Here is a 15,650-nt window from a genome sequence, read left to right on the forward strand (position 1 = left end):
AAATCTCATGCTAATGTGAACTCCTTGTGCACACTCATTACAAATTTTATTTTCCCCTGCTGATTTGCTATATATCATTTGAATTATTTGACCAACCAGAAGTATTAAATGGGTGAGGGGGAAGTTTCCTCGGCCCCCACAAGGGAGAAGAGGCATCGTTACAATCTTCTACTCTTCTCCTTGCAGTCTCTGCAATGCTTTCCAACTGTTTCCCCTTCACATAGCTTAAAACTTGGGGTACTGCTCTGCAATGGCAAATTTATTACCAGAAGAGGTATTACTAACCTCAGGAAAAAATTGGGAAAAGAAGTTTCTGATATCTCCTGACTTCACTGCAGGAGTATTTGTAATTTTGCTTATTTCAGAAGATAGCCCACCTCAACTAAACTGCCGTCAGTAGGGATATCTTCATTCTTGAACAGAGATCTACCATAAATCAAACAAAAGCAAATTAAAACAATAGGGAATATCATGAGCAAGTTGGAAAATATTTATTTTATTTTATTTATTTACTTTTAGAGAAGGAGAAGGGAAGGTGAAAGTGAGGGAAAGAAACATCAGTGTGTGGTTGCTTCTCATGCTCCTCTACCTGTTGACTTGTCCTGCAACCCAGGCATTTGCCCCAACTGGGAATTGAACCAGTGACTCTTTGGTTCTCAGGCCCATGCTCAGTCCACTGAGTTGCACTAGCCAGGCAAGTTGGTAGATTTTTTAAAAATGGTGGTAACCAGTACAGAGAAGGAAGGTATCAAAGATGGTACCTAAAACCAATGTCTTTCAAACTAAGGTTTATCTTTCATTGTCACTGCTGAGGAGGCAAAATGCTTTTATTAAATTACTCACCTTCTCTAAGCACAGTCTGTACACTCTTTAAACAGGTGCATTGTTATTGTGAGGAACACATGGGATCTGTATCTAAGTGTTTGGCCTCCTCCAGTCTTAGTGGGCAGCATAAACTCTGTTTTTTGTTGTGGTTGTTTTGTTTTGTTTTGACTGATAGCAGGAGCTTTACACTTTGGCACATTAATTACCTTCTGGGGATCTAACCTACAGAGAAGAAAACATCTAAGCAACTAAAGCAAATGATTAATTAAAGCAAAAGTATGTTCATAGCAGCCTGCTTGATGGGTGAATAATTAGAAATATACTATTGGTAGAAGTTTGGTGATGACTGCATGTTTTCAGAAATACGAGACAATCATACATAAACATGGTTGGGACCAGGGAGATTTTTCCAGACTATGAGGTATTTGTGGTTTAACAATTAACCTGCTTTGAGCTATACTGGGTATCTACCCCACTATCTGGCCACTTTAGTAGGAAGTTGAATTCAAGCAACTAGTCAAGCCAGGTACTATCCTTTCTAAATACCTGACTTTTCTGGCATAAGTTGCATTGGCTAAGTGTTAAGCATCATGAAAAGGCAGCCATTCATACCTTGGGAGGAAAGATTTACATGGAACTTGATATGTCTATGACAATTCCGATAAGAATATTGTGTTACACCTACCTGAATAGGTTTGCTGCATTGTTGTAGATTAGTTTGGTGTCTAATACTGATGAATTATAGGGATAGAAAAGAGCATGTAGTTGGCTATGGGGCATGAGATAAAAATTGCAAGTGGTTTTCATAATATAACATCTATTCATGATTTATAAGGCATCCTCTGCTTTCTCCTCATTCATCAAGTAGAAATGACTCCAGCACATGGCTTAGTTGGGCACATACACATAGGTCTTTCCCCATAACTTCCTGCAGTAGAAGCTTACTTTAATCAGCCTCAAATAAACTTGTACCAAATTTTCCTTATTTGTGCCAAGGATAATCTTCTTTCTCTTCCTTCTGGTTCTAGTCTATGTACAACTAATATTCCCCACCTCAAGTCCTTCCATCCACATTCTGCTCCCCATGCTTTTGAAAACACTCAAAATGAATTAAAACTCTTACTCAAATCTCTTCACTGCTTCTAAGTTTGACTGATAAAATTAACAAGCATAAAAGGACTTTTAAATTCTGCCTCATAGTCCCTGGCCCTCCCTGCTCCACTTAATGTTCAGCAATGACACATTCCCTATAATCCCCAAGAATGCCATTTTGCTAATTTCTCCAAACCTTTTGCACCCCCATATGCAGTTTGATGAAAAGGTTGGCTGGGCGTACTTCTATCTCTCCTTCCCCACTTGGTTTCAGGAAAACCTCCCCTTCCTTGTGAAACACTGTTTGCGTAATTATGTCTTCTACCATCTCCCCTGGGAGCCAGCGTCTGTGTTTCTTTTTAGCACATTCCACATTGTAACAAAGTATTTTCATGTGTATCTCTTTAGAAGTCATCCCAGTGCTTGGCATACAGTTGTTTTGCAATGCATATTTATTCAATAAATTGATGTGATTATTTTTATATCTGGTTCTTTAAAAAATAATAATGCTTTGCATCCCCCAATTCCTCCCAGGTCTTTGATGGCTGTCTTTGCAGGTAGCACTGTGATCCTTGACAGAGGAATGGAACACAATCTTGCAGGTGTATATAAACAAAGCTGACATATTTTTTCCTTTAAAATCTTGCAGCTGAATGTGGAATAGTTCTGAAATTAAGGTCAGCTCTAGGTGGTTGTTTATATCAACTGTCAGATTGCAGAATAAAAAATGGCTTTTATATGTTTGATTTTTATTGTTTTCCAGGGCAATGTCACTTTTTCCTGCTCCGAACCACAAATTGTTCCCATCACATTTGTCAACTCCAGCAGCAGTTTTCTGCTGCTGCCTGGCACCCCTCAAATTGATGGGCTCTCAGTGGGTTTCCAGTTTCGAACATGGAACAAGGATGGTCTGCTTCTGTCCACAGAGCTGTCTGAGGGCTCAGGGACCCTGATGCTGAGCCTGGAGGGTGGAACTCTGAGACTCCAGATTCAGAAAGCAAAAGAACGGGCAGCTGAAATCCTCACAGGTACCATCTGCTCACAACCACTTCATTGACTTCTTTTTTTTTAAATTTTTTTATTGATTATGCTGTTACAGTTGTTCTATTCCTCCCTTCATTCCCCTCCACCCTACCCCCCTGTCCCCACCATTACCCCCCATTTAGTTTATGTCCATGTGTCTAAAGTTCTTTAGATTCTATATTTCCCATGCTATTCTTGCCCCCCATCTATTTTCTATCTACTGTCTATGCTACTTATTTTTTGTACCTTCTCCCCTCTTCTCCTCCTCCCACTCCCCTGTTGCTAACCCTCCTTGAGATCTTCATTTCTATGTTTCCACTCCTGATCTAGCTGTCCTTTTAGTTTGCTTTCATTTTAGGTGTGGTTGTTAATAACTGTGCCTTTGCTGTCCTTTCACCATTCAGGTTTTTTTAACTTCTTTTTCTTAGATAAGTCCCTCTAACATTTCATATAATAAGGGCTTGGTGATGATGAACTCCTTGAATTTGATCTTATCTGAGAAGCACTTTATCTGTCCTTCCATTCTAAATGAAAGTTTTGCTGGGTAGAGCAATCTTGGTTGTAGGTCTTTGGATTTCATGACTTGGAATACCTCTTTCCAACCCCTTCTTGCCTGTAAGGTCTCTTTTGAGAAATCTCTGACAGTCTGATGGGGACTCCTTTGTAGGTGACTGTCCCCTTAGCTCTTGCTGCTTCTAGGATTCTCTCCTTCATTTTAATCTTGGCTAATGTAATGATGATGTGCCTTGGTGTGTTCCTTCTTGGGTCCAAGTTCTTTGGGACTCTCTGAGCTTCCTGGATTTCCTGGAAGTCTATTTCCTTTGCCAGATTGGGGAAATTCTCCTTTATTATTTGTTCAAATCAGTTTTCCACTGGTGGCTGTGCCTTTCCCCCTTCTGGTACCCCTAGAATTCGGATGTTGGAGCTTTTAAAGATGTCCTGGAGGTTCCTAAGACTCTCCTCATTTCTTTGAATTCTTGCTTCTTGACTCTTTTCTGTTTGGCCATTATTTGCTTTCTTCTGGTCCACTCCATTGATTTGAGTCCCAGTTTCCTTTTCATTGCTATTGGTTTCCTGTGCAATTCCATTCATTTCAATTAGTTTCGCCTTCATATATTTGTCTACTTTGTGGCTATAATCAACCAGTTCTGTGAGAATCCTGATCACCAGTGTTTTAAACTGTGCGTCTGAGAGTTTTGCTATTTTTTCATCGCTTAGATTTATAGGCTCTGGGGCTTTGAGATCTTCTTGAGCCATTTTTGGTCTGTTCGGGCCCTTTAAGTGTGAGGAACGGAGCCTTGGACTCCCAGGTCGCTGGGTTGTGATGCTGTATGTGGGGGCGTAGTCAGAGTGGGGAAATGGCGGCACCCTCTGCTGTTTTGCACCGCTGGGTAGGAGCAGAGCCACTGAGTCACTGGGTTATGACGCTGTATGTGGAGGTCGGGTCAGAGCAGAGAAATGGCAGTGCCCTCCCTGCTGCTAGCTGCGGGGACCCACTGGGTCCCGGTCCAATCGCCCACTCCCTTGCTTGTCTATCCACGCACAAATGCGAGACCACAGTCAACCCACAGCCGTGCTCCCTTGCTGTTTCCCAGTGGTCGCTGGCTTGGTCGCTGGCTGGGTCGCTCACTAGGTCCAACCCTGCGCCTGGATTCTGCGTGCCTGAGTCCTTCTGACTGAGTCCTCCTGTGCAGCCCCACTCCACCAGCTGCTGGTTTCGCCCCTTACCGGTCAGACTGAAGAATTTGTTGTTAACAGACTTCCGAAAAGTTCAATTTTCCGTGTTCTGGCTGTGTTTTCTGTTGCTAATATTTAGTTGTCTCTAAACTTGGTTGTGTGAGAAGGCACGGATATCCACCTATGCCTCCATCTTGGTGGAAGTCCTCCACTTCATTGACTTCTAATTCAGCCAAGTCAACACATGTTAGAAATTCTGACCATAACATACAGAACCTAGTTCCCAGAAGAGGATGATCCAGTGCTCACAAACTGACTCAGTCTGAAGAGGCAACAAATTTAGCTATGCGAGCTTTGACAAGTTCCTTAATTTTCTTATCCCTCAATAATCTCATCTGGGAAGTAGGGGCAAGGATTCCTATCTAATACTATTGAGCATAATATAGACCAATTGCAGAGATCTTTGCTAGGTCTCTGCAGATGTGGTATATGTTACACAGAATTCACCATGCTCATTCATGAAAGGCATTATTTTGTAGATGAAGAAGTGAATCACAGAGGCTAAATAACTTCTAAAATCACATGACAATCAGTGAGGACACCACAATTTCATCCTGAATTTTACTGACTTTACAGAGTATAGCTTCCCTACATGCCACAGTACCAGCAGACTTTTTGCAGCCACTTAATTCTGTTTCAAGTAAAAATTAGTGAGTTTTAAAAAATATTTTAAACTTATTATGTAAATACTACTACATATGGCATCTGGCCATAAAAATGGGAAAGTCCTTACTTTTATAGTGGACAGTATTTATTCTAATGTATAGCAATATGGAACAAATCTATAAACAAGTCATACTCTGGCTCTGCTGTTTCTTCAACATGAAACTGAAACTTTCCCCCTCCTTCTCCACTTGTTATTTCACTAATTAATGACTTCACTATTTCTAGAAGCAATGTGTTGACATAGCTGATAGGAGCCCACTGAGGTCAGATCACATGTCAGGCATTGGGTTAGGGCTGAAACATGCTATTGAGTCAACAAATTTTTGATCAGCTTCCCTGGATATACCGTATGAATCAAATTGCCTCCTTTGTGTACCCTGGGTCAATATTTATTCTGGATTACATGATATTGCATTTTTATTTATTTTAAATGCTTTTCTTCCTGCACTGGACTGTGAGTTTTATTATCCAAGTAAATTAGAAAAATGTAACTAAATGGAAAAAACTTGATTTTATAGTCAAGATTAGGTCAAACTATGTGAGAGCCTCAAACGCCAATAAGTTAATAAAAAGGCCCCTTAATCCCCTGCAAAATGCTTGGGGAAATGCTTGGGTCTGGGAATCAGACAGATTCAAAAGGCATCTCTTTTCATTACTATTCTTTGGACCTGCATAAACTTCTTAACTTTGTCTCATATATAAATTAGGGCATTTTAGTTATCTATTGCTGCAAAACATATTATAGCAAATTTTAATGGTAGTAAACTTTTATTTTGTCTCAGTTTCTGAGTCAGTATCTAGCTGCACCTTAGCTGGGTGATTCTGGCAGGAATCAAGTTGTTGGCGGGGGCTGCAGTAATCTCAGTATTCACATGGGGGTGGATCTGCTTCCAAGCTCACTTGTAGGCAGGTGGCAGGCCTCAGAAAACCCTCTTGCAAGCTAAGCCCCATAGTCTATGCAGAAAGCTGACTCATGAAATCAGGGCACTATTACCCTGAGTGAGTGAGACACAGGCAGTGAGAAAGACCACCCTAGACAAAGCCATAGTCTTCACCGAACCTAGTCCTGGAAGTGGCCTCCTATCACTTTTGCTATATTCTGTTCATTAGAAACAATTCAGTAAGTTTAGGCTTTGCCTTAGTTGAGAGAATCATGCAAGGGTGTGGACCGCAGAATCTGTGGGTCTGTGGGGTCTACTTAGAGTCTACCTAAATATAAGATATAAAAATTCTTCACAAAATTCTGATGGAATAAAATAAGATAGTGTATGTAGAATCTTGAGGGCAGTGTTGAGAAGGTATTTAGAATATTTTTGTCTTTAATACTGACTCAAGACCTATATCCATAGAATCATGAAAGCTAAGTGAATGTGCACATAGAACTTTTATAAAATTTATAAGATTTTCTGTAATGGAGGTGAGTTAATAACTTAGGAACATAATATTTTTCATGTGCAGAGTTATAAAAGTTAATCCTAACTCTTCCTTATTCAAAGAAAAAATTGTAAGCTGGCACTGGGTTATTGCTTTTTAATCGGCAAGATGTTTGAGGATAAATTGTCAGCCTTGAGTCACAAATGCAGTTTTAATACAGTGCCATCCCAGGTGGCACTTTGTTCTAAAGTATCCAGGTGCTGCCTGTATTATTAAGCACATGTCAGCCCATTAAAACATATTTATGAGTGAAAGAGTGGCTGGGAAAACTGTCGGGTTATCCAGCTGCAGAAGAGGAAAAAAATACCAGTTATTTTAGAACTGTCTCTCAAAAAACAAGTAAAGGAGGTTTTAAAATATGCTGACTGAGTTCCTGAAGTTTGTCTCAGAAATCTCTTGCTTGATTCTTTTCTCAATTTTGGAAAATTTGAACTTCTTTAATTTTTCTTTCAAATGGATCAAGGTTTTCTGTCTGCTGGCAATTTTCTACATAGGGGAGAGACAGAAGAAAAAGCAAACAAACAAACAAAAAAAATCAAACAAAGACAGCTTTCTTCTCCCTTATATTTTTTTAGGAAATTGTTTCCAAGGTACTTGAGATAATATTGCCTTTATAAAAGATGAAAATTTTCCATATATAAAAAACTAGAAAGTAGTGACCATTGTCCCAATAATGACACATCATAGAAAACAGAAAATAGCACAGAGAATTCATGTATTTCAAGAATTGTTTCAGAATACCTTAGGTGTTCCTAATACCATAGTTCAAAAAGAGAAGGTGACCCTCATGAAAAGGGTAGGACACTGATGCCTGGGTCATCCACTCCTGCTTCCCAAACTCTGTGTGGTTGGCATTTTTTGGGGGGGGTGTTATTTTGTGGTTCGTGCATTGAAGATTATGGAGAGGAGTACAAACTTAACACATTCTCAAAATATAAGGGAAATGAATGTGCTCATTCTCTGGGATAAAGTTTCAAAACAATGAAGGACAACAATGCAATCCTTACCTTGATTTTTTTTTTATTTTTGTCATGTTCTTTCTTGATTGCCTTATACATATGAGCATGAGAAGAAGCTGAGAACACCATGTCACTGAAGGAGTTGTGGAAGTAGAATCTTCAATGCTATGGCCTTAGGAGGGCTAGACCTCAAGCTAGGACCAGCTGTGTAATGGAGAAAATATATTCATAACACATAATGAGTTATTATTTTGCTAGAATGCACAGGGACAAACAGAATAAGAATTAAGTTAAGATTGCCATGATAGGGTTTATCCAAGTGGCCTTGATTAGGGGCATTCAGGATCAAACTCCCTGCCAGAGGTCATGCTTTTCAACTCCCAAAATTGTGACCCATATAGAGTTAAGTGACAAAGATTCAAATTTGACTTTTTTTGGTAACTTTCTTTAAATTATTCTAGAATTCTGAAACAAATTCTAGAATTCTCTCTCTCTCTCTCTCTCTCTCTCTCTCTCTCTGCATGTGTGTGTTGGTTAGGGGGTGTCACCAGAATATGCAAGTTATTCAGACTACATAAATAGAGTTACTAGAGCTATTTCATTAGGAGAGAAAACAAGACAGAGATATAATAAGGGTCTTTAAACACAGGACAAACTTTCTCACAGATGAGGGCTTTTATGTGTTTGTATGACTGCAGGAAGTAGAAAAAGCACAGTAAGACCATATGGCAGATAATTCACTTTTGGTTTTTCATTAGAGAGTGCATTCTATTCATAGCCTTCCAGCTTCATAACATGAGGCTTTGATATCAGTAGAGTCATTAATCCCAGAGTGGAATTTTCAGGATTAAGGAATGAATATCAGCAGAACTTAATGGAACCCAGAAGATGGAAGAGGAAATTTCGGGGCAGAGGATTCCTACCTGACCTCTGGGCACCCATGATGATTATTAGAAGAAAACAGCTAATCACAGGGAACAGGACAGAATTCCTGGGCAAAAGGAAACAGCTAGCAAAGATTCAGGAATCACCAAGTGCCATGGGAAAGTTTCACTCTTCAATAAGAGGCCATCTCAACTCAGCCTATTTAATTTCTAGTAGGCACAAGCAATAGTGTTTATCATATTCTCTCAAACACATTATAATTTTTTCAGTATTGCTCTAGGTCTTCAAATAGTAATATTTAGAGAGAAAGCTTTCTAGAAATAACAATTAAGCAATCCATTCTAACCAGTCATTACTTGTTCTCTAGCTGAAGAGGTGATAAAATTATAGCAACATAACTTTAATCAACAGACATAAAGGATATTTATTTGATGATTTAACATTTTGCTTAAATTAGAAAGTCATCCTAGAGCTGTGTTTAACACCATCCCACTTATCTTTCAGACTTTATGTCAACTGACATACTCTCCAGAAACCTTCCTATAGCAAGCAGGTCAGGAGCCCTGTTATGTAATCTTCTAGATCTTTTCCTTTGTAGCATTAAACCTAAGGGGAAAAAAGGAGAGGGATTTGGAGGAACAAGTATGAAGGACACAAGGACAAGAACTAAGGGGGGTGAAAATGGGAGGGAGGTGGGGAGCACAGGGTGGGGTGGGCTGGGATGGGAGAAATAGAAAACTGTACTTGAAAAATAACTAAGTAAAACTAAAAATACCTAAGTATGTGTATATATGTATGTATTAGTTTGCTAGGACTGCTGTAACAAAATACTACAAATTAGGTGACTTAGAAATTTATTTTCTCACAGTTTTTGAGCCTAAAACTCAAAGTGTCAGTAGGGTTGATTTCTTCTGTTCTTCTCACCACTAGGTTGTACAGATCCATGGGAATAAGAACACTGCCTGCCTTGATAACTACTATTCACCCAAGGCCTAGTATAGCACTTACTTATAACAGGTCTTCAATAAACATTTACCACATATGTGGGCAACTGTCTGAATATATTAACTAGTAGATTTGGCCTCCAAAATATTTCTAAAAGATACAAATTTTAACAGTAAAAAAAGAATCAATAGTGATTTTTAACAAACACTCTTGTTACAACAATTATATGCTGAAGAATATGTCAAACCCAGGAATGGGCTCTCTTTGGGGAAAGTATTAATTAAATGAAGGCCAGCAGAGCTCCCAGAGCTAGGGGGATGGCTGAGAGAGCTGTGTCATGACGAATGGAAGTACTCACCCTGATTAATACTTGTTGCAGATGGTTTTAGTCTAAAGCCTTGAAATAAACAGAGCTGCTCCCCCAATATTACCCTTTTTATATAAGCCATTTGTATCTAGTCATCATCTGTACATCAAATAATGATAACTTCATGAACTTCATCCTCTGTTTCAATTAAGTCATAATTAACGTCTCTGTGCTTTAGCTAAGATAATGTTGATATGAAAATCCCATTAGCAAGGGTAAAAAAGAAAAAGATAGCCATGAGACTATGACTGTCACAACAAACTGTCTAGTTTGTATAGATTTCATGTTTCAGACACAGAAATATAATAAGGCATTTCATTTTATAGGGAACAGAAATACAACTGCCTGAGTTTCAAGATATCAAGAATAGATTGGGAAGGTCTACCAAAGTAGTGATGTCTTGGGCATCCTTAGCTTACTCAGGTCTGAGTAATGATAAAGAAAGCATTTTACTTAACTTACTCTTTGTTCTTCAACATTCACTGAATAGAGCAACAGAAGAATCTAGATTTTTAGTAAAATTGACTATCATCTCCTTTGATATTTCATCATTTCTACTTTAATAATTCTCTCATGTTGTCCATTTTGCTTCCATTTAATTCAGAAGGCTATTAAAGTGTCTATTCTGTGCTGGTCCTATACTCAGACTCTAGGATGCAGGCATTGCAGCCCAGGAGCACATGTGCATTACTGGGGGCAGTGATGGTAGGGCCTTTACAAATGCAATGAGACACATGCTTAGGACACTGGGGGAGCTTAGAGAAAAGGCATCTAGATGGGTGAGAAAGGGGAGGCTCCCTATGGGTGGGAAAAACACAGCTTGGATTTCAAAAGTGAATAGAATTTGTCCAAACAAAGAAGAACATGAAGGATACTCTCCAATTAGAGGAGAGAAATAAGATCTAGAAGTGTTAGATTCCACAGATGGCTAAGGATACTTGGGTCACAGAGAAAAAAGGCAGACATACGAACGATGCAGTAGTATTTTGGTCAAGAACACTGAGTTTAGGTCCTGTTCCAAAGGTTATAGAGAATGATCTCTCTCTGGAGTTGGGCTATATTTGAATCATGTAAGTATTTGAGCTAAGCATTCACATCACCTTCACCACCAACACAAACATGTCCCATTTCTTGTCTGACTTTAGTGGATGGCAAACTCACCTGTTTTGCTCTTATATACTGACAAAGGGTGTTGAGAATTTAGGTTACCTTGAAACATGAGCCTTGCTTTAACAAGTAGGAAATATTTCATTGTGATTTATGGCCCATGCTCTGGAAAAAGTTTTGCTGCTGACACTTGGCTGTGCAATCAGCTTGTGTGATGTTCAATCAGTCAATGAGCATTCGAAGGGGCAGAATGTGCTGTACTGATTCTAGGGGTGAGACTCCAAAATATGACTCAGACTCTGACCCATAGGAACTTGTAATCCCACTGGGGACATAAGGCTTACAGGGACAAATTATTAATTAATAGTACAAGGTAGTAAATGATACAAACTAAGTGTACACATCAAACAGTAGATGTTACATGATTTTTGAAGGGGGAATCACTATGTGCTGCTCTGGTCAAGAAAATACTGATTCATTTGTTTAAAGGTTTTTTAACTTATTCATTCAATCTTTCAGCACTTTTTATATGCCCTTTACTATGCTAGGAGATTGTATTAGTTCATCATCACCAAGCCCTTATTATATGAAATGTTAAAGGGACTTATCTAAGAAAAAGAAGTTAAAGAAACATGAACAGTGAAAGGACAACAAACTCACAGTTATTAACAACCACACCTAAAACAAAATCAAACTAAAAGGACAGCTAGATCAGGAGTGGAAACATAGAAATGAAGATCTCAAGGAGGGTTAGCAACAGGGGAGTGGGAGGAGGAGAAGGGGGAGAAGGTACAGAAAATAAGTAGCATAGACAGTAGATAGAAAGTAGATGGGGGGGCAAGAATAGCATGGGAAATATAGAATCTAAAGGAATTGAGACACATGGTCATAAACTAAAGGGTGGGTATTGGTGGGGAGGGGGGTAGAGTGGAGGGAAATGAAGGGGGGAATAGAACAACTGTAACAGCATAATCAATAAAAAAATTTTAAAAAAAAGAAAAGAAAATCAAAAGTATATTCTTTCTATTTGTGTAGTTTAGGAAAGGAAGTACCAGGACAAAAACTGGGTATTGGAGGATAGAAGGAGAAATTTGGATAGTGGAACAAATGGGAATGCCATATAAGATGGAGAGAGGCTGAGAGTGGAAGCAGCAATTAGTTAAGTGCATTCAATTGGAGAATATTGAATATATTACCCTCACCAGAGTAGTAAATTTGTAGTAGTAGTAGGGCTGAGATTGAGAGTACAGATGGAGACTTGACTACAGAAGGCATAGATTGTAAAGAAAAGCAATGTGAGTTTGATTCTCCAGGGTCCATGACCACTGGAGGGATATTTGCCATGAGCCAGTTCAAACTAAAAGATGCCCTATAGCAGAAACAGGTCAGAGGCTGGTAATGAGGGAGCCCATCTGAGGGAGCCCATCACAAAAATTCCCATCTGCACAGATACAATATAGAATAAAAGTTGGAGAGGGAATTTAAGAAATGGGTAAATTCAATCCAATGTATGTAAAGAAGGGTTAATATAATTTTATAATTGATGAACATATGATATCCAAGAAAAACAACTCAGGATCAAAATTGTAGCTTAATGGTAGTAACAATTGTGATATGCTCTTTTATGATTTAATTAACATTTTAAGGCTGTCTTATTCAATTATTCATACAACCCCACGTTGATCTCTCAAAAATTGAAACTACCTTGGAAATATGAAGTAAATGTAGCTGTGACAGAATCTGGAAAAAACAGCTTAAATCCTGTGGAAGATAAAACCTGAAAACTTCCAAGTCAATCCAGGCAATTCTGTCTCTACTTTATAGAAGGAAAGCAGGTATGGAGCAGATTAATAAATTTGTCTGAATTGCTAGAACTTAGAAATGGCAGGGCCTTGAGCCAGAGGTAATGGGGTAAATAAGGTATCAAAGAAATGTGTTTCAAGTTATTTCCAGGACTGGAAATTGAGTCTTCAGGGACTCTGCTCTGGCCTGGGCTGCAGATTTGCATGTCCAAGTGTAGTGCAATGACTAATGCTTAGAAGTCCTGGGACAGGAACAAGTATAAGGGATACATGGACAAAAACTAAAGGAGGTGTAAATGGGACAGAGGTGGGGAGGGCTAGAATGGGAGTAAAAGAAAGAAAACTTTACATGAACAACAATTAAAATAAATTTTTTTTAAAGTTGAATTAAAAAAAAAAAAAGAAATCTACACTCAGGGAAAATAAAAAAGAAGTCCTGGGACAGCCACTCAATCCCCAAGGTTCTGTTTTCATACCATATGGAGAAACACTGAAATAGGATGAAGGTTGAAATGCAAAGATCTGGAGAGAAAGAGAGAGAGAGACAGAGAGACAGAGAGAGAGAGAAAGGCTCTGAAACCCCAAATTTATCCCTTTAACCCCATCGTGGTTCCAAACCAAAGGAACATCTCTATTCCCACCCATCCCAACCTCCCATTACCCCACTCCCCACTCAGAGAAATTTTGGTAAATTCTGGTACCATTTTTGGTGCTGTGGGCAGAGACATGTTACTACCATATAATAATTCAAGGATTCTGCTAAATATCTTGTGCCTCTTGGGATACCTCACCACCAATGAAGAATTATCTGATCCAAAATATCTAGGGCCAGTGTTAAGAAACTTTGTTTTAGGGGGAAATTTTATACCTGTAAGAGAGTTTAGGGCTTCAGAATAGTATTTCACCACTCTGAGTATCAGTTTTATCAAATATTAACTGTAAATTGTTATAAAAGTCTCATTATAAAAAGTATAAAAAATACAAGTGTTCAATAATATTACCTAGAAAGATTAAATCAAAGTAATTGTAATTAGCTAGAAATTCAATGTCAGACCCAAGTAGACACTGGAAAACAAATTTGACATATTTAAATTTTTCTTAGAATCTAGGAGTTCCACAAAAGGCCAGGACTGAAGTTTAGATGTTGTGGACTGCTCTGCCTGGTTTCAGGAATTGTAACCCTAAACCCTCCATGGCTAAGGATGAACAAGTGATCTCCAGAATATGAGCTACAGGAGACAAGGCTTGTCTCTGGTAGTAAATGCTGCCTCAGTTTCTTCCCTGTCCCCAAAGCTTGGTTGAAAGTCAATGATGAGTAAGTCTCCTCACAGTGGGGAGCAACCTAAGCCAGACTTGACCACTTGGGAGACCTTCCTGGAAGGACTGGGAGAGCTGCAACAAACAGCAAGCAATAGACCTGTGCCCTCTAGCTATGAGAGATGGCCCGAGTCCCCATGTTCTCTGGGAGAATAGCTTCCTAGCTCTAATCCCTTTAAGCCTGAATACCTGATAGGGAGGAGTGCAACTTCATGCCTTGCCAAACCATGTCCGGGGTGAGGTGGGGGTGGGCAGCAAATCTGGCATCACAAAGAATTCCTGATAAACTTGTGAAATCTGCTCTGCTAAGAGTGCTTTCATTCATATGATAAGGGTCCGAGTAGGAAATGAGTATGTCTCCCCAAAGTTCTGCAACCCCCTTTCCTGACAGACATTGACTCAGACTAAGCTCTCAGATTTCTTTGAAATGTTATCTACTGTTTGATCCTTGCCGCCCTGTATTCCTGCGTATAAAAACCGAATGAAAGCTTTTGGAGGAAGGGGCTCAACCCCTTTTTCTGCTGAGAAACTGGCCACTGCTCAAGGCCTTTTTCCTCAGAGCAACTGGCCACCTCTCCTCCACAAGAAGATCATGTCATGTCATGTTTACTTTCATCTGTGGTGGATGGGGGGACTTGCGAGAAAAGTCACCCCCACATCTAGACTCAGATTTACAAAAGGAATTTGCCTTGTGAGAATATAAACTTGAGGCAGCCACCTTGGAAACCTTCTGGCAGCTCCTTAAAACATTAAGGATTGAGTGAACCTGTGACTCAGCAATTCCACTCCTAGATGCACTTAACAGAACTGGAAGCTGGTCCATTCAGAAATGTGTACACAAATGTTCATAGCATCATTGTTCACAATATCTACAGAGTGGAAACAACTAAAATGTCCATTAACAGGTGAATGAATAAATGAAGTGGCATATCCATATAATGGAATATCATTCAGCCATAAAAATGTACTGATACATGCCATGCCATAGATGAACCCTGAAAACATTATGCTGAGCAAAAGAAGCCAGTAACAAAAGGAAATAAATTGTATGATTTTACTTATATGAAATGTCCAGAAGGCAAGTATCCATGGAGACAGAAAGTAGATCAGTGGTTGACTACAGCTGGAGGTAGGGGAGTGATAACTACATGTTCCAGCATTTTTAAAAATTATTTTATTGTTGTTCAAGTAAGGTTATCTGCATTTCCCCCCCAACACTCCCCCCAACCCCAGCCATCCCCACCCCCCTCCCCTGCTTCCACCCACACTTGGTTTTGTCCATGTGTCCTTTATAGTCGTTCCTAATAACTTTTACCCCCTTTCCCCCCCATTATCCATTTCCATTGTTACAGCATTTCTTTGGGAGGTTACAAAATGTCTTAAAATTAATTGTTGTGATGGTTGCTTATCTCTTTGAATATACTAAAAATGATTAAACCATGCATGTAACATAATAAATTACATGGTATATGAATTTTATCTTAGTAAAGC

General features: G+C 39.2%; 1 protein-coding gene across 2 annotated transcripts in view; it reads left to right on the forward strand.

The window, feature by feature from the left end:
- CNTNAP5 (contactin associated protein family member 5) overlaps positions 1-15,650 on the forward strand; it is a 1,122,001-nt gene that overhangs the window by 617,226 nt on the left and 489,125 nt on the right. For both annotated transcript variants that reach the window (XM_053670714.1, XM_053670716.1), the window contains exon 8: positions 2,681-2,945. In XM_053670714.1, the coding sequence (XP_053526689.1) occupies positions 2,681-2,945 (265 nt within the window). The remainder of the gene's footprint in view (positions 1-2,680; positions 2,946-15,650) is intronic.

The sequence above is a fragment of the Artibeus jamaicensis genome, unplaced genomic scaffold, assembly GCF_021234435.1.
Source record: "Artibeus jamaicensis isolate MK-2021 breed Jamaican fruit bat unplaced genomic scaffold, CSHL_Jam_final contig_61, whole genome shotgun sequence".
NCBI lineage: Eukaryota > Metazoa > Chordata > Mammalia > Chiroptera > Phyllostomidae > Artibeus > Artibeus jamaicensis.